Genomic DNA, 27859 nt, shown 5'->3' on the forward strand with positions numbered 1-27859 from the left:
TTCTGGTGTCAGTATCTCTTTAAGCTCTTTCTCTCAGGCTGCCACAAATGTTGAGCTTTGTAGATATTTTTTCTCAATTATTTTATTGTAGTAAAACCAGGTGCCTCAGTGGAACTTCCATTGTGCACAGTTGCTCAAAATTCATGAGAGGCCTAGCTGATGTCCCTTTCAAGTGCAGTGTATATAGAAAGCTTTGTACTTGATAAAATGTCCTTTTGTCCCTATGGCTGGGACTTGATCTGTTTCTGATGGTAGTAAATGTTTTTAGTATAGAGGCAGCCCCCTGATTTAAAAGAAATAATTGTGCGTAGCTCTCTACAAGGTCCTACAGAGGTTAATTTACCTGTAAATCAGACAATGTGGTGTACCTAATGATATGCTTGAAATGCCCCACTACAGGACTCAATGTGGGAGAAACAGGACAAACACTGTGCCAACTGATGAACTCCCATAGGTTCAACATTAGGCATGGCAACACAGATGCCCCAGTGGCAGAGCACTTCTGCAGCAATAACCACAGCATCAAGGATTTTCGGGTCACAGTATTAATGGGTAACTTCAAGACTCAACAAGAGTGGAAGTAGTGGGAATTTAAACTGATGAAGAATTTCAACACTCTAGAATGTGGGTTGAAAAGGAACAAGCGTTTTATGTCCAGTCCAGATATAACTTTAAATAAGAGATCTGCCACCTAAAAAAACATAGCTAAGGACAACTTACATCTCAAAAGACACTTTCCTTAGGCTGACTTCAGGGGGTGCTAATTGTACTAATTCTTGGCAGAGTGAAGCTAAATTGTACATTCTGGGAGGCTTATCTATATCTGGGCCAAAATATTGTCTTGTCTTTTATGTCACATTTCCCATCTGTAGTTTATATTAAAGTTTGATATGGATATGTGAAGTGGATAACATCTAGATCAACTTGTTATCCAACCTAGTGGACCCTTATCTTATCTTATCTTAGATAGTATATAGTGCCATGCTTTTTTGTTTAAAGGATTCCAGTATTTTCATGGCTGTCAATGCAAGGTTTAGAAGATCCCAAATAACCTGGTGAAATCCTTTTTCTGCGTCCCTTCATAGGAGCAGAGAAGGCATTTTTAATTTGGTATTCCAAATGGTCCAGTATATTACTTTGATAGTATTTGCTTTTGCTTCCCTACCTTGAACAAATCCCACCTAGTCCTAGTGCATACAATGGGGGAAAATTGGTTGTAGCCTCTGGGCCAAAAATTTAATAAGAAGTTGTAAAAAAAAATGGGCCTCTAATTACCACAAATCATGTTGACCTTGTCCGGCTTTGGAATGAGGGAGATGTGGGCCAGAAAATATTCAGAATTATGGGGGTTGTATCTAATATATCATTAAAGAAGGAGTGTAGTATTGGAGTGGAATACTTTATAAAATTTGTGAAGCTGTCTGGGCCCACGGCTTTATTGGGTTTAAGCTTTTTGATTCCATCTTGAATTTTGCTTACTGAATTGAGTTTTGTCAGCTTCTGGCAGGCATTTTTATATAGAAACTCCAAATAATTTCTTGACAATACATGACCCAACCAAAGGTTAAGAACTAAAAAAATTGTATTCTATGGAGCTTAACTGTTATCTTCTATGTAAACATGTGCCCTAGCAACTACATAGCTGCTGTTAATTTCATTTTAATGTAAAATAAATATATCCCTTTAACAAAACAAAGTGATAAGGACTTTCCTGTTCAAATTCAGACTGTAATAAGCAAATATTTATCTAAAATAAATACATTCTTTGCCTCATTTTATTAAAAGAAGACTGAAATTCTCTATTTTTCAGTGTGTAAATAAAAGGATTTAGCACAGGGCCCAGGGCAATGTACAGCAGTGAGAAATACTTGTCTCTTTCCAGGGAATAACTTTTTGTGGGTTTCATATACAAGCAAATAATTGTCCCATAAAGGGTTATCACACAGGCCAGGTGAGAAGCACAGGTAGAAAAGGCTTTTTGTCTCCCCTCTGAGGATTGTATTTTCAGGATAGCAGAGATGATAAATATGTATGAGGTCAGAGTAAGGAGGAAGGAATGAACAATCAGTAATATAGCTTCAATGTAAATTAAAAGTTCCACACTAAAAGTGCTGCTGCAGGAAAGTTGTAGCAAAGGTGCCATATCACAGAAAAAATGGTTAATAAGACGGGAAGCACAATATGATAGTTTAGATATAAGAACAAGATGGCCAACAGGGTCAAAAAACCCAACAGTGAATGCTGCAGTTATAAGCCCAGCACAGTGTTTCCTGCTCATTCGGGCAATGTAATGAAGGGGATCACAGATGGCAACATAACGATCATATGCCATGGCCGTCAGGAGAAAGTATTCACTGGAAGCCAAGGACAAAAAAACATACATTTGGGTCATACACCCCAAAAATGAAATGTTATTTTGTTGAGTGAGAAGAATATGTAGCAAATTAGGTAAAATATTTGAGGTGAAAGAAATGTCTATGAGTGAAAGGTTCTGCAAGAATATGTACATGGGGGTGTGTAAGTGAGGATTGCATGAAATGACTAAGAATACGATGAGATTTCCCAGCAGAATGATGAGATAGATTCCAAGGAATAGCAAGAAAAGAGAGATTTGAAGCTCAGGAGTATCAGAGAACCCTTGGATGATGAATCCTGACACATTTTCTTTACTAGACATTTTTTATGTTGTCCTTTCTGTATATGAAAGTAAACTATTGAAAAAAATATATAATATGTAAACATATAACTATATAAATAGAGTAGCCCCCATCTGTATTCCAGAAATGACATTTTCTGTTTATATACTATTGTACATTGCTGGTAACCCGACTGATCCTGTTAGTGAATGTTGCAGACATGGGTAGGTACCACTGCTTCAGATTCTGAGCTCAGATCTTCAGGACAGGAGCCTTATCTTTTCTGTGAGAATTTATCACAGCTCAGTGTATTTGAGTAACTCCCCCACCAGCACCATGAAAACCCAATGTGGGCAGAAGAATCAGAAGAGAAGCTGTGAAACAATATGGTTTGAAGAACTTTCACTCCATTCAACAATGGTGGCGGCAGAATGATCAGATGGATTCCAAGAATTAACACAAAAAAAGAGAGATATGAAGCTCAGGAGTATCAGAGAACACTTGGATGATAAATCCTGAAACGTTTTCTTTACTTTCTGAAGCCATTGTTCATGTCTTTCCTCCTGTGTACAAAAGCATATTAAAATAAGAAATGTATCAAATATGTATAAATGGAGAACACCCTTTGGAAATTCAGCACTAAACTTTTGTCTTTCTATAATATTGGACATGTAGTAGCTCTAGTATACTCTAGTATAGTAGCTCTATTAATCTTGTCACAGGCATGGCCAAGAAACCAATGTTTGTTTCTCTTTCTATGTTCAGATCTTAGTGTGTCAGTCTATTGTAATACTTTATATGGTAACACTTTGTGAAAATAAATACAAGCTCATAATATTTAAAGATTTGAAAAAAACTATAAAAGTAGGAAAGTTATATTTACAAGCTCTGGTTTTTCTGCAACCATAGGAATTGATAGTTAATGTCACCCTCTGCAATTATTTCTCTACTTTCCCCAATCCATGTAGAGATGTAGCGAACTGTTCGCCGGCGAACTAATTCGCGCGAACATCGGGTGTTCGCAAGTCCGCAAATTCGCGAACTTTTCGTGATGTTCGCAATTTGGGTTCGCCGGCACCGAAAAAATCGCAAAACTTACGATAACGTTACGAATGCTCCGAAAAAGTCGCAAAACTTACGATAACGTTACGAATGCTCCGAAAAAGTCGCAAAACTTACGATAGCGTTACGAATGCTCCGAAAAAGCCGCAAAACTTACGATAACGTTATGAATGCTCCGAAAAAGTCGCAAAGCTTACGATAACGTTACGAATGCTCCGAAAAAGTTGCAAAACTTACGATAACGTTACGAATGCTCCGAAAAAGTCGCAAAACTTACGATAACTTTACGAAAGCGCCGGAAATTACGAAAAAGTCGCAAAATTACCGATCATTTCGAAAAACACTAGGGTATGAGGTCCCCTAGGGTACAAAATGGCTTCTGGGCCCATGTCCGGTCCAGGCTCAGTTGGGGCTCTGCCTAGGACACAGCATGCAGCCAAAAGAGGAAGCCACTTCCTCGTGCAAGACACTATATAGTCTGCCAAGGGGAGTGGTCAACCTGGGCTAAACCTATAGAGGGCAGCCTAATAACAGTAACCTGATATCAGAGGGCTCTGCCCTATAACAATACAGATTAGATAAAGATAAGGGATAACACCATAGGGAGCTTAACCCTATGGGTCCCTACATTCACCCGGGGGAAAATCCATTCCGACCCGGCAATGGCAAATAATATTAAGTACACATTTCAAACACTAACTGTAGTGCATTGATTTAGTGCAAAAATACAGTACCCTTACATCCGTTTCTGATACCCTCTCCTGAGGAGTATCTGGTACATTGGATAGCTGTAAAATGAAAATTTTAAGGCACAGAAATTTTTAACTGTTTCGTTACTAGTTACGCTTCTGTAAACCATTTACAATACATGAGTGTCACTATGGATCACTCAGGCACTTACTTATAAAGATCCTTGAGATACCTTCTGGCTCTGCAACAGAGGTATGACAGGCACAATACTTAGAAATCTTGAGTCACCTTCCTGACCACTAAACAGGGGTGCTCAGGCACACACTTAAGGGATCCATGATATACCACCTGTAACCTGCAACAGGGATATAACAGATACACTTACACATGGGAACGATCCTGCCTTCACTCAGGTGTCCCAGGCACTTCAGCTTAAAGAGAAAAAGATTAGTGCAAACAATAGTTAGCTCTGAGACATTCATGGCCCCCCCAAGCCAACTTTATTAGTCCATTTCCTCCCACCTTAGCCCAGTGTCCGTGACTACACTTCACGCACTCCGTAGGTGTGGATAAAGCAATGGGTTCTGCTCTTGGCAAGTTGAAGTAGAAGTTGTAGTGAGGTGGGGCGCAGCAGTCTTTTGTTGTACACCCAACTATATACAAATTTCAAACTTTACAGTCTCTCAGGGTTGAGAGTCCCAAACTTGAAAAGGAAAAACAAATCCACTCTGTGGATATATAACTGAAGAAGGGGGTCACACCCTATGGCAGCATACTGGCAGTCCTTTTAGGAGTGTGCCCAAAATGGTGGGTGTTGCCCTTAACCTTTAGGGATCCACAACCCACCTCCCACCCGGGGGAAAATCCCATCTGGTGAAGGGAAACCTGGAACCGGCATGGGAATTTTTAATCAATGCAGATCTCGGTCAAATTTGGCCTTGGTAGCTGCATATGAAACATAATAAGCCGGGTGTGGCTTGTCGATCCTTCCTCTTCCAGGAAGAACCATCCACACTGAGGAATCCTGGTTCTCATGGTACTTGCCACAGGACCTGACACGATGCTTGAGTATGGTTCGGCCGACCCACCACTCACGGGCGATGTTAGCCAGGTATTCAGCATCCTGGTTCCTCCTAGTGGTGTGTTGGTGTAGGAGGCCTCCTGGAATCAGGCCTTCCCGACGGATCAACTCTCCGTAGAGCCATTCATCTAAATGTCTCTCCACCTCATCATAAACCCATTCCGGGGCATAAGGCATGTAGAAGCCCCACAGCTGGTACACTTTTTCATTAATGAGCCGCTGCACCCTGGATACTGTTCTGTGTTTCTCAGGGTCTGCCCTTCCCTGGGCAACCCAGCAGGACGTGTCCTTGCTGACCGCATGGGGAGGTGGTGGAGTTGCAGGCCAACCTGGTGGATCATTAGACGATTCCACTTGTGGTCTGGATGGCTCAAAAAGTCTATGCCCTTCTGGAAGGGAGCTTTCGGGGAGTGAGCTAAAGTCCATGGCGGCCCAATTAGGGTTAAACCGCCTTCTTGGTACCTGCGCACTCAAAAATATGCCACTCCCTGTGGATGGCAAGGATGCACACAGATCCAGATCCTCAGAACTGTTGTAAGGAGACAAGAGAAAATTTCCGGAAGACTCCGTAAGCGATGGGGATTCAGACCTAACCGGGTCTGTTCTGGAGGCTGGTATAGCAGGGTGTGGTAGGCTGGCACTTGGTGAGGCGCCCTCCTTGCATGGTGATGGGGACTCTAACCTCACTATGGGCCCACCCCAACAAGTATTGTTGCAGCCTGGGCATCTGGCTTGCACATCCCCCAAGGCTTGCTCAAATTCTTGATTGCAGCAGCCACTATAGGGTACCAACCATGTCTCCTCTTCCTCCCCACTCTTTTGGCCAAATGTTCCCAGCCACATGTATCGATGCTGGGAGTTTGGGCACTGCACAGAGATGTCTGTGGTCTCTAGCTTAACCTGTGGTTTGTCGGTAGCGCCGGCCATTTTAGAACTAGAAGGGTAAATGTCCATGGAATAAATCACTCCGCAGCCGCAGCAGTGAATGTTGGACTCCCTTTGTAGCTGGTCCCAGAACGCTATGGCGGCCTTTAGGCGGCCCTAAGGATCAATTATTAGCTGCCGGGTTTATATCAGTCTCTGGCAGACTAAAGGTGAGGTTTATAATAATAAAACAGTACCTGTACTTGATCCCAACTAAGATATAATTACCCCTTATTGGGGGCAGAACAGCCCTATTGGGTTTATTTCATGGTTAAATGATTCCCTTTTCTCTGTAATAATAAAACAGTACCTGTACTTGATCCCAACTAAGATATAATTACCCCTTATTGGGGGCAGAACAGCCCTATTGGGTTTATTTCATGGTTAAATGATTCCCTTTTCTCTGTAATAATAAAACAGTACCTGTACTTGATCCCAACTAAGATATAATTACCCCTTATTGGGGCAGAACAGACCTATTGGGTTTATTTAATGGTTAAATGATTCCCTTTTCCCTGTAATAATAAAACAGTACCTGTACTTGATCCCAACTAAGATATAATTACCCCTTATTGGGGCAGAACAGACCTATTGGGTTTATTTAATGGTTAAATGAGTCCCTTTTCTCTGTAATAATAAAACAGTACCTGTACTTGATCCCAACTAAGATATAATTACCCCTTATTGGGGGCAGAACAGCCCTATTGGGTTTATTTCATGGTTAAATGATTCCCTTTTCTCTGTAATAATAAAACAGTACCTGTACTTGATCCCAACTAAGATATAATTACCCCTTATTGGGGCAGAACAGCCCTATTGGGTTTATTTAATGGTTAAATGATTCCCTTTTCTCTGTAATTATAAAACAGTACCTGTACTTGATCCCAACTAAGATATAATTACCCCTTATTGGGGGCAGAACAGCCCTATTGGGTTTATTTCATGGTTAAATGATTCCCTTTTCTCTGTAATAATAAAACAGTACCTGTACTTGATCCCAACTAAGATATAATTACCCCTTATTGGGGCAGAACAGCCCTATTGGGTTTATTTAATGGTTAAATGATTCCCTTTTCTCTGTAATAATAAAACAGTACCTGTACTTGATCCCAACTAAGATATAATTACCCCTTATTGGGGCAGAACAGCCCTATTGGGTTTATTTAATGGTTAAATGATTCCTTTTTCTCTGTAATAATAAAACAGTACCTGTACTTGATCCCAACTAAGATATAATTACCCCTTATTGGGGGCAGAACAGCCCTATTGGGTTTATTTCATGGTTAAATGATTCCCTTTTCTCTGTAATAATAAAACAGTACCTGTACTTGATCCCAACTAAGATATAATTAATCCTTATTGGGGCAGAACAGCCCTATTGGGTTTATTTCATGGTTAAATGATTCCCTTTTCTCTGTAATAATAAAACAGTACCTGTACTTGATCCCAACTAAGATATATATCTTAGTGTGGACAAAGTACAAGGTACTGTTTTATTACCCCTTATTAGGGGCAGAACAGACCTATTGGGTTTATTTTATGTTAAAATTATCTTTTAGTAGACTCAAGTTATGGAGATCCAAATTACAGAAAGATCCCTTATCCAGAAAACCCCAGGTCCCGAGCATTCTGGATAATGGATCCCATAGCTATATATATATATATATATATATATATATATATAAAGTCAAAATGCAATACTGGCACTCACGTATAAATCTCAAATCCGCCTGGGTGCAGTCTTCACAGTGAAACCGAGATAAGAAGAAAAAGAAGCCGCTCTCTCAGGACTTAGGTGCAAAAATAAAAAGTAATTTATTGAGTAGACGAACTAGTTCGTCTACTCAATAAATTACTTTTTATTTTTGCACCTAAGTCCTGAGAGAGCGGCTTCTTTTTCTTCTTATATATATATATATATATATATATATACTGCACACACACGCATACACCTACCTACTAAAAAAAATATTCTTCTCTTGATTATCTGTCAGTTCATCAGCAACAAATTATGTGAAAAAGAAAAAAAGTCATAGAAATATTGCTTGTAGCAAAGTGAATAATAATCATTACATCTTTTTAAAATAGTTCCATAGATTTCTTATTCTTCATGCTTTCCCTTTTGCACGTATAACGTATTTTAAGTCAATGACTGGCTGCTGGGTCAAAGACAGTTTTAAACATTGAAATTCTAAAGTTATGTTTAACAGAACAGTCAACAAAAGTCTATCTTTTACTTTCAGGGAATAGTAATCAAGGCAAAAGCCTTTTGTATGAAGCCACACTGCCCCCCATTACTTACCTTAATTTTAAACTTGCATTTCTCCTACATTGCAAAGTCAGGTACCTTTTATCATACAAATACATTAGTCAGATAGATCTTGTCTTTGCTCAGCCTGAGGAGCAGAAGGTTCTTCCATGCAGGGGCACAGAGTCTGCCGGTCTCTTTAGGAACCCAGTTTATATAACCAGTGTGACCGAGGGAAGTCATTTGGGAATACACAATCATTAGCTAATTTTCTATACTCTACATGTATTCTAAGTGCTCTGTAAAAACTATAATCAGTAAAATAAGCTGTTCCTATGATAAATACCTCTCTAGGGAAAAAGCTTTGGAAAAAAATATTTCTGTAAACTTAACCGTTTTATTAAGGATGTATTGATGGTATTGGTCACAAACCCTGTCTTTTTACTAGAGGGCAGTAATATCATCCATTTTGTGTGCCTAACGTACTGTGTAAAATATATGTTGATCTTTTCTAATATTGGCTCAGTTTTTGAGAACAACTCTACTTACAGTATCTCCTATAGTGTTTATTGTTACTGATTGGGAGTCTTTCTCTCGAGATTTTGATCTCTAAATTCTTCAGTTGACTGCATGTTCTGGTGTTGACTGGCGGCTCTGACCAGACCACATTCATTTTTGCCATTGTGTTTACACCTGAATTCATCAGACTGGTACAAAGGGAACACACTTTATTGTGACTTCTCACACTCACTGTCATACCCGTTCCTACTGATTTTAGTGATTTAGCAAGCACATATTTCATGCCACCACTGTAACATATGTGGTGGGTCACACTGGCCAAAATAACGTTACACAGTTAGTATCTGATAATTCCAGTTCAAATTCATTCCCTGAGTCAGTACTTGGTAGAACCATCTTTGGCTGAAATAAAAGCCTCAACTCTTTGGTTGTAAGATCTTTGCACACTGTTTGGAGGTGATTTTACCCCACTCTTCCAAGCAGTTTGTCTCCACATAGTTCAGGTTTGTTGGATAATGCTTGCAACCTTTGCACAGGGGTGCCCATTTCAGCATACAAAACTTAAATCATAAAAATAAATCCTGCCCTCTGGGCACTACCATCACACATTAGATGAGTTCACTCACTAACCTGGGCCCCTCGTGGACTACCAGTGAGAAAACACAAAATGGTCGGGTCACCCCTGTACTCACAAAAGCATACATTTGAGTCATACACCCCAAGAATGAAATGTTATTTTGTTGTGTGAGAAGAATATGTAGCAAATTAGGTAAAACAGTTGTGGTGAAGGAAATGTCTATGAGTGAAAGGTTCTACAAGAATATGTACATGGGGGTGTGTAAGTGAGGATTGCATGAAATGACTAAGAATATGATGAGATTTCCCAGCAGAATGATGAGATAGATTCCAAGGAATAGCACAAAAAGAGAGATTTGAAGCTCAGGAGTATCAGAGAAGTACATTAGAGGGGATTATAGGCAGTTGGCGGATGTTCTTTTTTCCCATAAAAACAATCAGCGCACCAGAGGTCACCCCTATAGATTAGAGGAACGGAGCTTCCATTTGAAGCAGCGTAGGGGGTTTTTCACAGTGAGGGCAGTGAGGTTGGGGAATGCCCTTCCTAGTGATGTGGTAATGGCAGACTCTGTTAATGCCTATAAGAGGGGCCTGGATGAGTTCTTGAACAGTCAGAATATCCAAGGCTATTGTGATACTAATATCTACAGTTAGTATTACTGGTTGTATATATAGTTTGTATGTGAGTGTATAGATTGGTTAGTATAGGTTGTGTGCTGGGTTTACTCGGATGGGTTGAACTTGATGGACAATGGTCTTTTTTCAACCCTATGTAACTATGTAACCCTTGGATGATGAATCCTGAAACATTTTCTTGACTTCCTGAGGCCATTTTTCAATGCTTCCTTCCTGTGTATGATACGTATATGTATCTGGGAAAGCGAATTAAAATAAAAATACATCAAATATGGATAAATTAATTTAATAACTTAAATTACTGAAACGTTGCCTTTCTATACTAGACCATTAATAGTAACCCTATTGATCTGGTTGAAGGCATGGCCTTGACTTTTGTTCTTGTGCTCAGATGTTTGTGGCAGGATCTTTATCCTGAAGAAGTCACAATGCAGGCAGAAGAGTCAGACATCTGAGTTTAGTATATTAAGATATTTAGGACTTTACAAACGATGTGTATTTTAGCTAAATTCAAAAGCACTCAGTGTGCCAGTCTCTTGTGATACTGTATAAGGCCACAGATATTCATATTTAACGTAACCCTCTGCTGTTATTTCTCTACTTTCCCCAGTCTATCACCAAAGATCCTTTTTTAGTGGCAGGAATGCAATTTTAGGAGATTTTAGTGAATATGAATGTGCAACAATGGCCTCTTGTATACCGGACTGGACATATTCCAATTGCCATAGGCTACTTGACTTTTATTTGTGGCAGCACACTAAAGGGGCCATTTACTAACATTCATTTTTTTTTCACAATTCAAATGTTCTTGCACTAAAACATGGAAAAATGTATGTTTTTTTTAAATCTAGGTACAAGGCCAAGCCAAGATTGTAATACACATACATTTACTGCCAATGATTATGCTGTGTGTCCCATATAGTCATATTTCAATCAGTTTCTGTAGCAATAACAGTCAGGGCCGCCATCAGAAACTTTGGGGCCTCACAAGTTATTTATATGGGGCCCCCGAAGAACACAAGTGTGCAGTACCTACATTTTGGCTACACCCCTTTTGAGTGCAATTTAAACAGCTGATGTTACTCTATACCAGGGGGGGGCAAACTTTTTGGCTCACGGGCCACATTTACTCACCCCCGGGCCGGACCGGGCCAATGACACCAAGTCTCGCGCGATGAGACTTGGCGTCGTCGGCGGGCCGGATTAAAAAGGCAAAGATGTGCCGGATGTGGCCCGCGGGCCGTAGTTTGCCCACCCCTATACTATTCATAAGCAGTTCCGTTCCATTAATTATTGCACTAATTAACAGTCAGTTCATTGGAGGGTCAGTGGAGTTTGCCCTAATGTTAAATCCTGCCCTCCCCCTTCCTGCCCCTGCTGTGCATTGTCATTGCTTAATATTGAAGTTATGTAGGTGTTTGCATAATTTACATAAACTGTGTAAGTTTCCAGCCGAACAAACAGAAATTCTACAGGATAACAAAACTCTGTTCTAAAGGAGAAGGAAAGGTAAAAACTAAGTAAGCTTTATCAGAAAGGTCTATGTAAAAGACCATAAGCACTCACAGAAACACTGCACTGAGTCCTCTATCAAAAGAAACATGATTTGTTGTCTCTTTGTTTTCCTGTGCCAGAGACATGCAGCTCTCTTCTCTCTCCCCTCTCCTGCCCCCCCTCCCTCAAGAATGCTATGAACTCCCTCCCCCCCTTAGCCAATCAGCAGCAAGCTTCCTCATAGTCTTACAAACTGCACATTGACACCGGTCTTGGTCTTGGTGCAGGAGTGAGGCATTATGGGAACTTTCTTTACAGAGCTCAGCATTTTTTTTTCCTATGAGGCTTCTGATCATCTGAAAGGGAGAAATATCTGGAGACATAAGGGCACTCCTTTAAAGTGCTTATGTAGGACTAATTTCCTGGCAAAGAGGCTGATATCCTTTACCCATTCAAAAATATTCATGTCCGTATCTGGAACAAAACGTCTTCCTTTTTCTAGTAATGCAATGATGGCAAATTTAAAATTAGCATCTTGTTTGTGTCTTACCTCTTTAGTGATGGGTGAAATAATTTACCAGGCATGGATTTGAGGCAAATTTCCACAAATCCATGCCTGGGTTTTGTGCGCTTCAAACAAATGACGCGTGTCAAAAACACAAGTCGTTTTTTTGACACACAAGGCAAAAAATTGTTGCGCACATCAACAAAAATGACACACAACATTTTCGGCATTTTTCAGTGAAGTGAGACGGGACAGATTCGCTTATCACTATTCATGGTCATTAATTTGGGTCTGGGTGCCACTTTTCTTCCCCACACTAAAAAAGAAACCTCTTTCCACCTCTTTCCCTCTTTCTTTAGTAGTCCTGGCCCAAATCTACGTTGGGCTCTTGCAAATCGTTTTGAGCGAATCTGTCCCGTTTGAAATGGTAAAAAATTCATGAAATGTGAATTTTTTTTCAGTGGCTTCGCAAAAAATATTGCCAATGGCCAAATGCAGAATTTCATACCTGCTGAAAAAATTCACTCATCACTACTTAAAAATGTTATAAATGTCAAGCCTGCAAATATACAAACCCCTAAAAGGCCAGGGACTGGTCGAACATTTCAAATTAGACAATTAATCAACTGCAAAACAAAGGGTGTTATATACAGTGCTATTGGCACATGTCCTAAACTGTACGCGGGCAAAACGTTTTGTGAATAGAGAAAAAGGGTGCTGGGACATATGGGTACAATAATTCATTCTAAAGATGCCCCTTTGGCCACACATGTTAGGAATTTTAACAATGCAGACAAAAATATATTGAAGTTTTTTTGGCACTGAAAAGGTGTCACTGGGCATCAGAAAAGGTAATCTTGATAATAAGTTAACTAAAGGACTGTGACTGGATAAATAGGTTACAAACGTGATCCCCTTTAGGACTAAATGAATAGTTTAATCCAGTGTTCCCCAACCAGTGGCTCAGGAACAACATGTTGCTCCCCAACCCCTTGGATGTTGCTCTCAGTGGTCTCAAAGCAGGTGCTCATTTTTTAATTTCTGGCTTGGAGGCAAGTTTTAGTTGCATAAAAACAAAGTATAATGCCAAACAGAGCCTCCTGTAAGCTACCAGTCCACATAGGGTTATTAAGTAGCCAATTATAGCTCTCATTGGTACCCCAGGAACCCTTTTCATGCTTGTGTTGCTCCCCAACACTTTTTCCATTTAAATGTGGCTCACGGGTATAAAAGGTTGGGGATCCCTGGTTTATTCCATTCATTTAGCTTAAAGGGATATTGTCATGATTTTTATGGGGTACTTTTTATTTCTAAATTACACTGTTTACATAGCAAATAATTCCCTCTGCCATTTAAACTTTTATTCTTGAACCAACAAATGTATTTGTAGCTGTAATATTGGTGTGTAGGCGCCATCTCAGTGCCTTGTGCCTGAGTCTGAGCTTTCAGCCAGCGCTACACATTATAACTGCTTTCAGCTAACCTATTGTTTCTCCTACTCCCATGTAACTGGAGGAGTCCCAAGCCGGACTTGGATTTCTTACTATTGAGTGCTATTCTGATACCTACTGGGAGCTGCTATCTTGCTCCCTTCCCATTGTTCTGCTGATCGGCTGCTGGGGGGAGGGGGGTGGGATATCACTCCAACTTGCAGCGCAGCAGTAAAGTGTGCCTGAGTCTGAGCTTTCAGAAGGAGCCAGCGCTACACATTAGAACTGCTTTTAGCTAACCTATTGTTTCTCCTACTCCCATGTAACTGGAGAAGTCCCAAGCCGGACTTGGATTTCTTACTATTGAGTGCTATTCTGATACCTACTGGGAGCTGCTATCTTGCTCCCTTCCCATTGTTCTGCTGATCGGCTGCTGGGGGGAGGGGGGGGATATCACTCCAACTTGCAGCGCAGCAGTAAAGTGTGCCTGAGTCTGAGCTTTCAGAAGGAGCCGGCGCTACACATTAGAACTGCTTTCAGCTAACCTATTGTTTCTCCTACTCCCATGTAACTGGAGGAGTCCCAAGCCGGACTTGGATTTCTTACTATTGAGTGCTAGTACTTACCCATTTCTATTATTTATAAAATAGGTTAAGGTGACCTTGTTTAAAAAGGAATGGTGGTTTTTAACCACAATCTGGTTGGTCATTCCACTTTTTAATTGTTTTAAATACTTTTTTTGTTAGTTATCCAATAAAAGTTATGTTTCATTTGAGTATATAAATTTTAATTTCAATATTTTTTACTGATCTAAAATAAATAAAGATATTTGCCTCATTTTATTAAATGAAGATTGAAAGTCTCTGTTCTTTAGTGTGTAAATAAGAGGATTTAGCACAGGGCCCAGGGCAATGTACAGCAGTGAGAAATACTTGTCTCTTTCCAGGGAATAACTTGTGGTGGGTCTTAGATACAAGCAAAATAGTGTCCCATAAAGGGTTATCACACAGGTCAGGTGAGAAGCACAGGTAGAAAAGGCTTTTTGTCTCCCCTCTGAGGATTGTATTTTCAGGATAGCAGAGATGATAAATATGTATGAGATCAGAGTAAGGAGGAAGGAACTGAAACCCAGCAATATCCCTTCAATGTAAATGAAAAGTTCCACACTAAAAGTGCTGCTGCAGGAAAGTTGTAGCAATGCTGTCATATCACAGAAAAAATGGTTAATAAGACGGGAAGCACAATATGATAGTTTAGATACAAGAATAAGATGGGCGACAGGGTCAAGAAACCCAACAGTATATGATGCGGTTATAAGCCCAGCACAGTGTTTCCTGCTCATTCGGGCAATGTAATGAAGGGGATCACAGATGGCAACATAACGATCATATGCCATGGCCGTCAGGAGAAAGAATTCACTGGCAGCCAAGGCCACAAAAACATACATTTGAGTCATACACCCCAAGAATGAAATGTTATTTTGTTGTGTGAGAAGAATATGTAGCAAATTAGGTAAAATATTTGAGGGGAAAGAAATGTCTATGAGTGAAAGGTTCTGCAAGAATATGTACATGGGGGTGTGTAAGTGAGGATTGCATGAAATGACTAAGAATACGATGAGATTTCCCAGCAGAATGATGAGATAGATTCCAAGGAATAGCACAAAAAGAGAGATATGAAGCTCAGGAGTATCAGAGAACCCTTGGATGATGAATCCTGAAACATTTTCTTGACTTTCTGAAGCCATTTTCAAGTCCTCCTTCCTGTGTATGAAAGCAAATTAAAGTAAGAAATGTATCAAATATGTTTAAATGGAGAATACCCATTGAAAATTCATCATTCAAATTTTATATGTATATAATAGTAATTTCTGTGATCTAATCTCAGTGTTTCTGTGTTCAAATCTCAGTGTGCGAATGAATAAAAGCCATTACAAGTGCCTAATGTTTAAAGAAATGAAAACAAAGTAATAGGAGGTGAAAGGTTTTATATTTATTCAACCTTGGTATAGCTGCAACCAAAGGAATTCATAGTTAATGTTGCCCTCAGCTTTCCCCAGTCCATGCACAAAGATCTTGTTTTAAGTGGCAGTAATGGAATGATGCTGTTAGGTTATAAGCCATTATCACTTCGAGTCCATCTTATTTCTCATTGGAGTGAAGTGAAGAGTGCAATAAAGGCCTCTTGTATGCTTGACTGGACAAATATTATTAACATTTATTTATAAAGCTCCAACATATTCCGCAGCGCTGTACAATAAGTGGGTTTCATACATTGGACATACAGAGTAACATATAAAGCAATCAATAACCGATACTTGGTGAAGAGAGCCTTTCCCAAAAGAGCTTACAATCTACAAGACATATACATGTACAGTATGTTGTCAAAAGCAGTGTACTTCATTTTCCTACTACAGTATGTGCCATATTTACAAACTTTGTTCTCTCTAAAGGTTAAAGCATCAAATTATATTTCTTGCCACAAGCTTTCATTCCGCTTCACAATCCCATGAAACAGCAATCAACAGAATGTCATTTTGTTTGATCCAGTTGCAGGCAGGTTGTAAATTATTATCTGCCTATGTATTTTTTTTTTATATTTTTATATTTGGTTTGATAATATATGAAGAAAAAGTATGTATTAGATGTTTTATGTTTATTAGATTGGGTTTAAGTCTAAGAGGCAAAAACTCAGTACTTATCATTAGCTAAAAACTTAGCAGTTATTCTGTATTTCCAGTTTCAGGATGGGATGAATGGGAAGATACTGAGAAACACGATGGTACAAAGAGCTTTCACTCTATTCAATAGTTGAGAAATAAGAACAGGGAAAAATACATAGTTCTAGTTAAGTTTCCACTGATTTTAATTCACATTTTGGTCAAAATGTCCAACTGTAAGGAAACTGTAAAACTTTTATACCTATGGTTTGACAATTTTGGATATGTCTGGCAAATTCAGTGGATAAAACCTGATGCTCAAGACAGGAAGAAGCAGCAAAATATACATACTGTATACAAGAGAATTTGTTACAGATTTATGCTGTATTTATTTCTGCTCATTACATAGTACTTATTAGAGTCACCCCAAAACATATACATTCTTATGGGTAAGAATTAAACTAATAATCATTACGTGAAGTTGAAATTGTACCATCACCATATTCAGTTTTTTTCCCTTTATTAAGTCTGATAGATGAATCAATGTTTGTGCCTACTCTGCAATTTTCTATTTGTAAAATACTTATTATTTTTTTACAGAATATTCACATAAATCTATTTTTTACTCTCAATTAATAGAAATCAAGGCAAAAACCTCTTGTATAAACCCACAGTAACCTTCATTACTTACCTTAACTTGTGTTGTGAGGCTCCTAGTTTTTCCATGTACCATTCATCATACAAATACATTAGTCACATATTTCTTGTCTTTGCTCAGCCTGAGGAGCAGAAGGTTCTTCCATGCAGGGGCACAGAGTCTGCCGGTCTCTTTAGGAACCCAGTTTATATAACCAGTGGGACAAATGGCACTCTTCTGAGAATACACAATGATCAACTAATTATCTTTAACATGCTGTATTAAAACTGTATTTAGTGGAATGTGATATCATTATAATAATTACCTGTCTAGAGAAAATGCTCTAGACAAAAATATTTCTGTAAGTGTAAATAGGCAACTTTGGACCCCTTACTGTACACATCCCTGCCCCCCTCTGCCATAGCAAAGGGCAAAAGGCAAAAGCCTTATCTATCAACTCACATTGACATATTCCTTAAAAAAATCTCCACATCCCATTTCATACTAATTGCCTTTTGGATACCATTTTGGAAACTTTTAAAAAATAAATTAAAAAAATCACCCTCCATCTATGAACAGTGCTCTAGCTGGATTCTGACTCTACTTATTTTTAATTTTTCAGTGTTTCCTTCTCCTCCTTTATTATTCTGTTAAGGTTTTGTATTTACTTCTCTCCACGAGTGGTCACAATATATAAAATTGCATAACTGAAACCTTCAGTCAGTTATTTTAGCACTATGTGACTGGCTCTCATTCACAGTGTAGTGAGCATGATGGTGCTTAGACTAAAATTTACTTGTATTTGTTTGGGTTTACACACATAAGTGAAAAAGGGAAGGTTGTTTCCCTGGTAAATATGATCCCTGAGGCCAATATTGTCAATAGGAAAAAAGTTTACAAATATAGGAAGGCAAGTATTTCTTTCCAGAGAAGGTGGCAACCCTACCCGGAGAGCTTCTTAGACAAAGGGAGGTCCCATTGTTTCATGTGATAGGCTTGGGGCACATAATAAATACATCAAGGTTTTTCTGCATTTTTTAAGACCTATATATAGATTAGTTCCCTACTTTGAAAGGTGCACAAATGCATACAGCGATTAACCTATCCAGAAGACTTCAACACCTTCTCAAAGTATAAGATTTACTGATGGAACCATTGGCTCATTTAGAAACAACCCACTCATTAAAGGCTACCCATTTGGGACCCATTCCTATAAAATCTAATTATTTGCCAACGAGGTAACTCTTTTCCTTACTGATCCTATTAGCTCTCTCCTAGTCCTTTTTAATATATTATCTTAGTTCTCATCAGTTTCTTATTACAAGGTGAATACCTATAAAACCGAGGCATCAACAATCATATTTTGACGAAAATGAAGGCTTCCTATCTACTTGATTGGCAGCAATCCTTCATGTCCTGTAACATTTAAATTTCACAAACTAACTCAAGACTCGTGATATTCGAATTAGACCACTGTTATCTTTAAAGACTCTAAGTACAAAAGTAATAGCGGCCTTGAGTAATCTCATTTAAATAAATACTATCAGGCTTCTCATTTAAATTTCCTGCAAAGATTAAATGCTATGAAAAACCAACCTCAATGGGTCCAAAAAGAAATTGATATTATCTCTTCATTTCCAGGCCTACTTTCTCATCTGTTATGGATACACCCTAGAACCCAGACTCAACACAGGTCTCTCTCAAAATATCTACCAGTTTTCAGATCACTTAACTAAAGGCCTGCATCCATTTCCCCCAGTGGCTGCTTTCCAACATCTAACATTGATTTATCACCTTGGCTACAGGCTGGTCTTACAAAATTTGCTGACCTCTTTCAGGGCTCCTCGTTACTATCATTTTCTCTCCAAGAATGTGCTTTTGTAATACCTACCACTCTGCAGCTATTTGACAGCCCATCATCTAGACACACTTATACAAAAACTAACTAACTTAATGAAAAAACCTTCGATGATGACCCAATTCTACTCTGCACTACTCTCAGGCCCATGCTTCCTACCTGTTTAAATGGGAACAAGACACAAATTCAGTTATTGATCCAGTAGACTGAAACAACGTATTTCTCCTTATTACATCAACAACAAAATCTCTATGATTGCTACAGACCAGCATTAAACTTATGTACAGATGGTATATGATATTATTTAGACCCAATTAGCACCCTAATCTCTTGCCCTTGTGTACTGTTAAATTGTTTCTGACATTTCTTTCTTAGTATTGTCTGTACCGGTACTGAATTGCTCTTTCTTTCTATACTTTAACTACTCTTTTTATTTTCTTTGTTTCCCCTGTACTTTTAACCTTCTTATAGTCTAAAGTTAAGACTTGTTATTTCTAAATAAGTAAAGCTCTTGAGGTACTAACTTACTATGTCTGCACAACATCCAATCAAAATGTACATTTTTGTATCCTTTCTCCTGCTTTAACAATTGGATAAAATTGATGGCACAATAGTTATACTATATTTGTATGACTACTACTGCATTTTTTATTACATGCTTAACTGTTTGAACCTGAATAAAAAAAAGATCAATAGTTCTTAGCTATGTGACTCCTCTTACTCACATTGTATTGGGAAATACCCTACTCAGAGCAAAGTTTAATTGACTTGTATTAGCTAATAGTCATCAAAAAGCATCAAATAAGCATCTCTGCCTCATTTTATTTAGGGAAGATTGAAATTCTCTATTTTTCAGTGTGTAAATAAAAGGATTTAGCACAGGGACCAGGGCAATGTACAGCAGTGAGAAATACTTGTCTCTTTCCAGGGAATAACTTGTGGTGGGTCTCATATACAGGCAAATACCTGTCCCATAAAGGGTTATCACACAGGCCAGGTGAGAAGCACAGGTAGAAAAGGCTTTTTGTCTCCCCTCTGAGGATTGTATTTTCAGGATAGCAGAGATGATAAATATGTATGAGATCAGAGTAAGGAGGAAGGAATTGAAACCCAGCAATGTCCCTACAAAGTAAATGGAAAGTTCCACACTGAAAGTGCTGCTGCAGGAAAGTTTTAGCAATGGTGTGACATCACAGAAAAAATGGTTAATAAGATGGGAAGCACAATATGATAGTTTAGGTATAAGAACAAAAAAGCCGACTGTTGCACCAAACCCACCAATGAATGTTGCAGTAATAAGCCCAGCACAGTGTTTCCTGCTCATTCGGGCAATGTAATGAAGGGGATCACAGATGGCAACATAACGATCATATGCCATGGCCGTCAGGAGAAAGTACTCACTGCAATTCAAGGCCACAAAAACATACATTTGAGTCATACACCCCAAGAATGAAATGTTATTTTGTTGTGTGAGAAGAATATGTAGCAAATTAGGTAAAACAGTTGAGGGGAAAGAAATGTCTATGAGTGAAAGGTTCAGGAAGAATATGTACATGGGGGTGTGTAAGTGAGGATTGCATGAAATGACTAAGAATATGATGAGATTTCCCAGCAGAATGATGAGATAGATCCCAAGGAATAGCACAAAAAGAGAGATTTGAAGCTCAGGAGTATCACAGAACCATTGAGTGATAAATCCTTAAAATTTTCTTGACTTCCTGAGGCTATTTTTCAATGCTTCCTTGCTATGTATAAATGTGCATCTAGGAAAGATAATTTAAATAAATATACATCAAATATGGATAAATTAATTTAATAACTGAAATTACTGAAACTTTGTCTTTCTATTCTAGACCATTAATAGTATTGATCTGGTTGAAGGCATGGCCTTGGCTTTTATTCTTGTGCTCAGATCTTTGGGGCAGGAGCTTTATCCTGTTTGTTAAAGCCGATCAGCGCTCAGAGATAGTGTTTATGAATAAATAAGGCCATGGAATGTGGGAAAGTCACAATTCAGGCAGAAGAATCAGACATCTGAGTTTAGTATATTAAGATATTTAGGACTTTACAAACTATGGGTATTTTAGCTAAATCTATTGTGATACTGTATATGGCAACAGATATTCATAGTTAACATAGCCCTCTGCTGTTATTTCTACTTTCCCCAGTCTATGAACACAGATCCTTTCTCAGTGGCAGGAATGCAATTTTAGGAGATTTTAGCGAATATGAATGTGCAACAATGGCCTCTTGTATACCGTACATATACCAGTTGCCATAGGATACTTGACATTTTGTGGCAGCACACTAAAGGGGCCATTTATTAACATTCATTTTTTTCATGATTTAAATGTTCTAAAACATTGATTTTTTATTTTTTTTTTAATCTAGGTACAAGGCCAAGCCAAGATTGTAATACACATACATTTACTGCCAACGATTATGCTGTGTGTCCCAAATAGAAACATTTAAATCAGTTTCTGTAGAAATAACAGTCAGGGCCACCATTATAAACTTTGGGGCCTCACAAGTTATTTATATGGGGCCCCCCAAGAACACAAGAGTGCAGTACCTACATTTTGGCTACATCACTTTTGAGTGCAATATAAACAGCTGATGTTACACTATACTATTCATAAGCAGTTCCATTAAAGTAATTAATACACTAATTAACAGTCAGTTCATTGGAGGGTCAGTAGAGTTTGCCCTAATGTTAAATTCTGCCCTCCCCCTTCCTGCTCCTGCTGTGCATTGTCATTGCTTAATATTGAAGTTATGTAGGTTTTTGCATAATTTACATCAACTGTGTTTCTAGCCGAACAAACAGATATTCTACAGGATAACAAAACTCTGTTTTAAAGTACTAATGTAGGACTCATTTCCTGGCAAAGAGGCTGATATCCTTTACCCACTCAAAAATATTCATGTCCATATCCGGAACAAGACCTATTCCTTTTTCTAGTAATGCAATGATGGCAAATTTAAAATGACCTCTTCTGTTTTTGAACGGATGAATTGCAACACCACTGATTCATGTTGAGTGATGGGTGAAATAATTCACCAGGCATGGATTTGAGGCAATTTTCCACAAATCCATGCCTGGGTTTTGTGCACGTAAAACAAATGATGCACATCCAAAAAACACGTCATTTTTTGACACACAAGGCAAAAAATTGTTGCATGTGTCAACAAATATGACATGCAACATTTTCATAATTTTTCAGTGAAGTGATACGGGACAGATTCACTATTCATGGTTATTAATTTGGGTCTGGGTGTCACTTTTCTTCCTCACACTTGATTCTCCCCTAAAAAAGAAACCTTTTTCCGCCTTTCTTTAGTAGTCCTGGCCCAAACCTACATTGGGCTCTTAAGGTGCCCATACACTATAAGATCCGCTCATTTGGCGATGTGGGTGATATCGGGTAGCAAGTAACTTGGCCCTGCGGCCAAACGATCAGATTACATTTGTGGTTATGAGGCAGTCGGTTCGGGGACCGCATCAACGAGCCGATGCGATCCCCGATCCGACTGGATTTTCTAACCTGGCCGATCGAGATCTGGCCAATTTCAGGCCAGATATCGGTCAGCCAGGCCGCTCTGTTCTGCCCATACACGGGCCAATTAGCTGCCGAATCGGTCCAAGGGACAGATATCGGCAGCTATAGTCGGCCCGTGTATGGGGACCTTTACAAGTAGTGAAGAACAAATCTGTCCCGTTTCAATTCCAAATGGTGGAAAATTCATGAAATGTTATTGCCGCAGCCTTTTTTGACATGACCGTGACTTTTTTCTCGTACAGCAGCATTTTTGTTGTGGCAATTTTTTTCAGCAGCTTTGCAAAAAAAATGGGAAAACCAGGTTACAATGCAGGATTCTGCTGGAGAAGCTCTATTAACTGAGGGGTTTTTAAAGAAACATGTTTTCCCATGACAGTATTCTTTTAACCCTAAGTACCTATATAAATTCATGGATATGATACGCTGTCAACGTTTTTTTTCCTCATGTATATTTCGCACTAATTATCACTGAATATTTTAGTTATTTCACCTTTCTAGTCACAATTATTACAATATACAATATACAGTTCACTTTCCACAAATGATAACATATTCATAGATGATATAGGTATTACCCATTTTATCAATTCACAATTTGTAGTAGATAGTGCACAGTACTTACCCATTTCTATTATTTATAAAATAGGTTAAGGTAACCTTGTTTAAAAAGGAACGGTGGTAAATACATTTTATTTGTTTGGTATCCAATAAAAGTTGTTTCATTTAAGTATAAACATTTTCATTTTAATATTTTCTACTTATAAATAAAGATTTTTGCCTCATTTTATTAAATGAAGATTGAAAGTCTCTGTTCTTTAGTGTGTAAATAAGAGGATTTAGCACAGGGCCCAGGGCAATGTACAGCAGTGAGAAATACTTGTCCCTTTGCAGGGAATAATTTTTTGTGGGTCTTAGATACAAGCAAAATAGTGTCCCATAAAGGGTTATCACACAGGTCAGGTGAGAAGCACAGGTAGAAAAGGCTTTTTGTCTCCCCTCTGAGGATTGTATTTTCAGGATAGCAGAGATGATAAATATGTATGAGGTCAGAGTAAGGAGGAAGGGACTGAAACCCAGCAATGTCCCTTCAATGTAAATGAAAAGTTCCACACTAAAAGTGCTGCTGCAGGAAAGTTTTAGCAATGCTGCCATATCACAGAAAAAATGGTTAATAAGATGGGAAGCACAATATGATAGTTTAGATATAAGAACAAGATAGGCGACAGAGTGAACAAACCCACCAGTGAATGCTGCAGTTATAAGCCCAGCACAGTGTTTCCTGCTCATTCGGGCAATGTAATGAAGGGGATCACAGATGGCAACATAACGATCATATGCCATGGCCGTCAGGAGAAAGTATTCACTGGCAGCCAAGGCCACAAAAACATACATTTGAATCATACACCCCAAGAATGAAATGTTATTTTGTTGTGTGAGAAGAATATGTAGCAAATTAGGTAAAATATTTGAGGAGAAAGAAATGTCTATGAGTGAAAGGTTCAGCAAGAATATGTACATGGGGGTGTGTAAGTGAGGATTGCATGAAATGACTAAGAATATGATGAGATTTCCCAGCAGAATGATGAGATAGATTACAAGGAATAGCACAAAAAGAGAGATATGAAGCTCAGGAGTATCAGAGAACCCTTGGATGTTGAATCCTGAAACATTTTCTTGACTTTCTGAAGCCATTTTCAAGTCTTCCTTCCTGTGTATGAAAGTAAATTAAAGTAAGAAATGTATCAAATATGTTTACATGGAGAATACCCACTGAAAATTTTATATGTATATAATAGTAATTTCTGTGATCTAATCTCAGTGTTTTTGTGTTCAAATCTCAGAGACCGAATGAATAAAAGTTTGTTCTCTCTAAAGGATAAAGAATCTGAATGTTTTTCTTTCCACAAGCTTCAACTCCGCTTCACAATACCATGAAACAGCAATCAAAGGGGTGTCATGATTTTTTTAATACTTTTATATTTGGTTTGATAATATATGAAGAAAAAGCATGTATTACATTTTTTTATGTTTATTAGATTGGGTTAAAGTCCAAGAGGCAAAAGCTCTGTACTTATCATTAGCTAAAAACTTAGCAGTTATTCTGTATCTCCAGTTTCAGGCTTGGATGAATGGTGAGATACTGAGAAACAGTATAGTATAGTTGAGAAATAACAACAGGGAAAAGTACAAAGTTTCGGTTAAGTTTCCACTGATTTTAATTCGTATTTTGGTAAAAATTTCCAACTCTAAGGAAACTGAAAAACTATGGTTTGACAATTTTGGATATGTCTGGTAAATTCAGTGGATAAAACCTGATGCTCATGACAGGAAGAAGCAGAAGAACAATATACAATTGAGTTTGTTACAGATTGATGCTGTATTTATTTCTGCTCATTACATAGTACTTATTAGAGTCACCCCAAAACATATACATTCTTATGGGTAAGAATTAAACTAATAATCATTACGTGAAGTTGAAATTGTACCATCAGATCTCTTATTCAGTTTTTTTCCCTTTATTAAGTCTGATAGATGAATGCAAACTACAGCCATCAATATTTTATGCCTACTCTGCAATTCTCTATTTGTAAAATACTTATTTTTTTACAGAATATTCACATAAATCTATTTTTTACTCTCAATTAATAGAAATCAAGGCAAAAGCCTCTTGTATAAACCCACAGTAACCTACATTAACTTGTGTTGTGAGGCTCCTAGTTTTCCAGGTACCATTCATCATACAAATACATTAGTCAGATAGATCTTGTCTTTGCTCAGCCTGAGGAGCAGAAGGTTGTTCCATGCAGGGGCACAGAGTCTGCCGGTCTCTTTAGGAACCCAGTTTATATAACCAGTGTGACAAATGGCACTCTTCTGAGAATACACAATGATCAACTAATTATCTTTAACATGCTGTATAAAAACTGTAACTAGTGGAATGTGATATCATTATGATAATTACCTGTCCAGAGAAAATGCTCTAGACAAAAATATTTCTGTAAGTGTAAATAGGCAACTTTGGACCCCTTACTGTAAACATCCCTGCCCCCCTCTGCCATAGCAAAGGGCAAAAGGCAAAAGCCTTTTCTATCAACTCACATTGACATATTCCTTAAATAAAATCTCCACATCCCATTTCATACTAATTGCCTCTTGGATATCATTTTGGAAACTTTCTCCAAAATTTCACCGTTTAATACATATGCTTTTTAATCTTTGTCTTGCTCCCTCCCCCACAACTGAGTTTGTTAAACTGATTTGTCTTATTCGATTATCCATCTTAAAATCTATGAACAAAGCAGCCACAGAGATATTAGAAAGTGGTGGGGACACTTTTTCTGAACTTGATGCTTATTCTCTCCAGGGCCCCTCAATATGCATTCTTGCCCAACAATTATGTCTTTTTGCCATTTCTGAAATTTCCCATCTTCTAGTGCTTACTTAGCTTTGATGTATGTTTGATGTGTTTCCATGGGTTTTCAAAGGTCCAATGCATAGACTTTTGGAGAACCATTGTTTATTCATGGATCTGTATGGACCAATAGGGTTAATATGTAGTGTTTCTTAATAAATATCTGTTCCTGTTAAGCAACCTCTGTTTATCATATCGGTGCAAATCTGACAATAAGTGTAGATTTACATGGTTACATAGTTAGATTGAAGTTGGGTTGAGAAAAGATCAAAGGCCATTAAGTTCAACCCTTCCTAGTTAACCCCAGTGCACACACATAGACCCATACCAACCTACCTATACACTCACATACATGAACTATTTGTACCAACATCAATACTTACTGTAGATTTTAGTATCACAATAGCCTTGGATATTCTGCTTGTTCAAGAACTCATCCAGGCCCCTCTTAAAGGCATTAACAGAATCTGCCATTTCCCCATCACTAGGAAGGGCATTCCCCAACCTCACTGCCCTCACCATGAAAAACCCCCTATGCTGCTTCAAATAAAAGTTCCATTCCTCTAACCTAAAGGGGAAGTCTTTGATGCTGTAAGATTTGATATAATATTAATAATAATATTATTCACCCCTCTTACTAGGGTTCCAGTTCTTTTGAGAAGCAGACAAATAATTCACACCAATAAGTGTATAATAAAATGAATCTAATTGTTACACATAAATGATTATTTAAAACTAAAACAATATATACACTTTTTACATTTACAGATTATTTATAGTCTACATCATATTATAGTACAACAAACACAGAACATGGTGGTCTGGTTCCTTTTTTCCCAGCAAGTCGATCATGGCTTCTCTTTGTGGTCTCCAGAACATCCGGCTTGCAGTCCTCACATGCTGTCTATTGACATGCGCCTTGTCTTTTCATATACTGTTCCCCTTCACTCCTGTCCAGTCCACATTTATATACCTTTGCAGCCACTGCCCCCACAGATAACATACCAACTGATCTGATGGGGTTGATAAAAAACACATCTTGGCCATTGTTTAAAGACTGTTGAGCAAGTTTCTTGTATACAGAAATGAATTGTTATGGCTCCTGTGGCCATGGGTTGAACTTGATGGACACTGGTCTTTTTTCAACCCTATGTAACTATGTAACTATGTAACCTACTGCCCCACTGCCATTCACAGAAAACCCCTTTGATATGGAGATTTGGCTTTGGGTATGACTTGGACAACTGTTGGTTTAGTAGGCCTACATTATCCATAAGACATGGTGGATATAAACCCATACATACATACAAAAATAATGTAAAACCAAGATGTTAATTTCTTCTGGTGGTCTGATTTTTTTTATTGGAATAAAGAACATCCCATATCTGTTTATAATCCCCACTAATGTACATGTAAAGTAATCATGTCCCCTCACAAGCCCTTTTTTTCCAGAGAAAACAACCCCAACCTTGATAGTCTAACATCATAGTTTAAATCTTCCATCCCCTTTACCAGCTCATTAATATCCTTCTTCAGGACTGGAACCCAAAACTGCCCCCATACTCAAAGCGAGGCCTTACCAGAGACCCATAAAGAGGCAAAATTATGTTTTCATCCCTTGAGTGAATGCCCTTTTTTGCTTTAGTAACCACTGAATGACACTGCCTGGAATTAGACAAATTTATATCTACAAAAATCCCCAGATCCTTCTCAATTAAGGATCCCCTCAACTCACTACCATTTACTATGTAACTGTCATTTATATTATTTCTACCAAATTGCATAACTTTGCACTTTTCAACATGAAACCTCATTTTCATGAATTTGCAGAATCTTGAATGGAATGAATATTTTTGCACAATTTTGTGTCATCAGCAAAAATAGAAACAGTACTCTCTATGCCCACCTCCAGGTCATTAATAAACAAGTTTA

At 38.3% G+C, this 27859-nt stretch overlaps 3 protein-coding genes across 3 annotated transcripts; all 3 read right to left on the reverse strand.

Moving 5' to 3' along the window:
* Nucleotides 1-565: 565 nt before the first annotated feature.
* Nucleotides 566-2308, reverse strand: LOC108648068 (olfactory receptor 1019-like; the record flags this gene model as incomplete). The annotated part of the gene is made up of 2 exons (XM_031905807.1): nucleotides 566-691; nucleotides 1835-2308. Coding segments are annotated over 2 exons (600 nt in total), but the record flags the coding sequence as incomplete, so codon positions are not given.
* Nucleotides 2309-14603: 12295 nt separating this feature from the next.
* LOC105945400 (olfactory receptor 5M10-like) lies at nucleotides 14604-15548 on the reverse strand. The gene has a single exon (XM_012953274.2). It carries the CDS (start codon nucleotides 15546-15548, stop codon nucleotides 14604-14606), a length of 945 nt encoding a protein of 314 aa, XP_012808728.2.
* Nucleotides 15549-16147: 599 nt separating this feature from the next.
* LOC116412170 (olfactory receptor 1019-like) lies at nucleotides 16148-24207 on the reverse strand. The gene is made up of 2 exons (XM_031905808.1): nucleotides 23294-24207; nucleotides 16148-16154 (listed from the first exon to the last, which is right to left on the reverse strand). Exons 1-2 carry the CDS (start codon nucleotides 24205-24207, stop codon nucleotides 16148-16150), a joined length of 921 nt encoding a protein of 306 aa, XP_031761668.1.
* Between the last annotated feature and the right edge of the window lie 3652 nt (nucleotides 24208-27859).

This window comes from Xenopus tropicalis, chromosome 7, assembly GCF_000004195.4.
Source record: "Xenopus tropicalis strain Nigerian chromosome 7, UCB_Xtro_10.0, whole genome shotgun sequence".
NCBI classification, from domain to species: Eukaryota; Metazoa; Chordata; class Amphibia; order Anura; family Pipidae; genus Xenopus; species Xenopus tropicalis.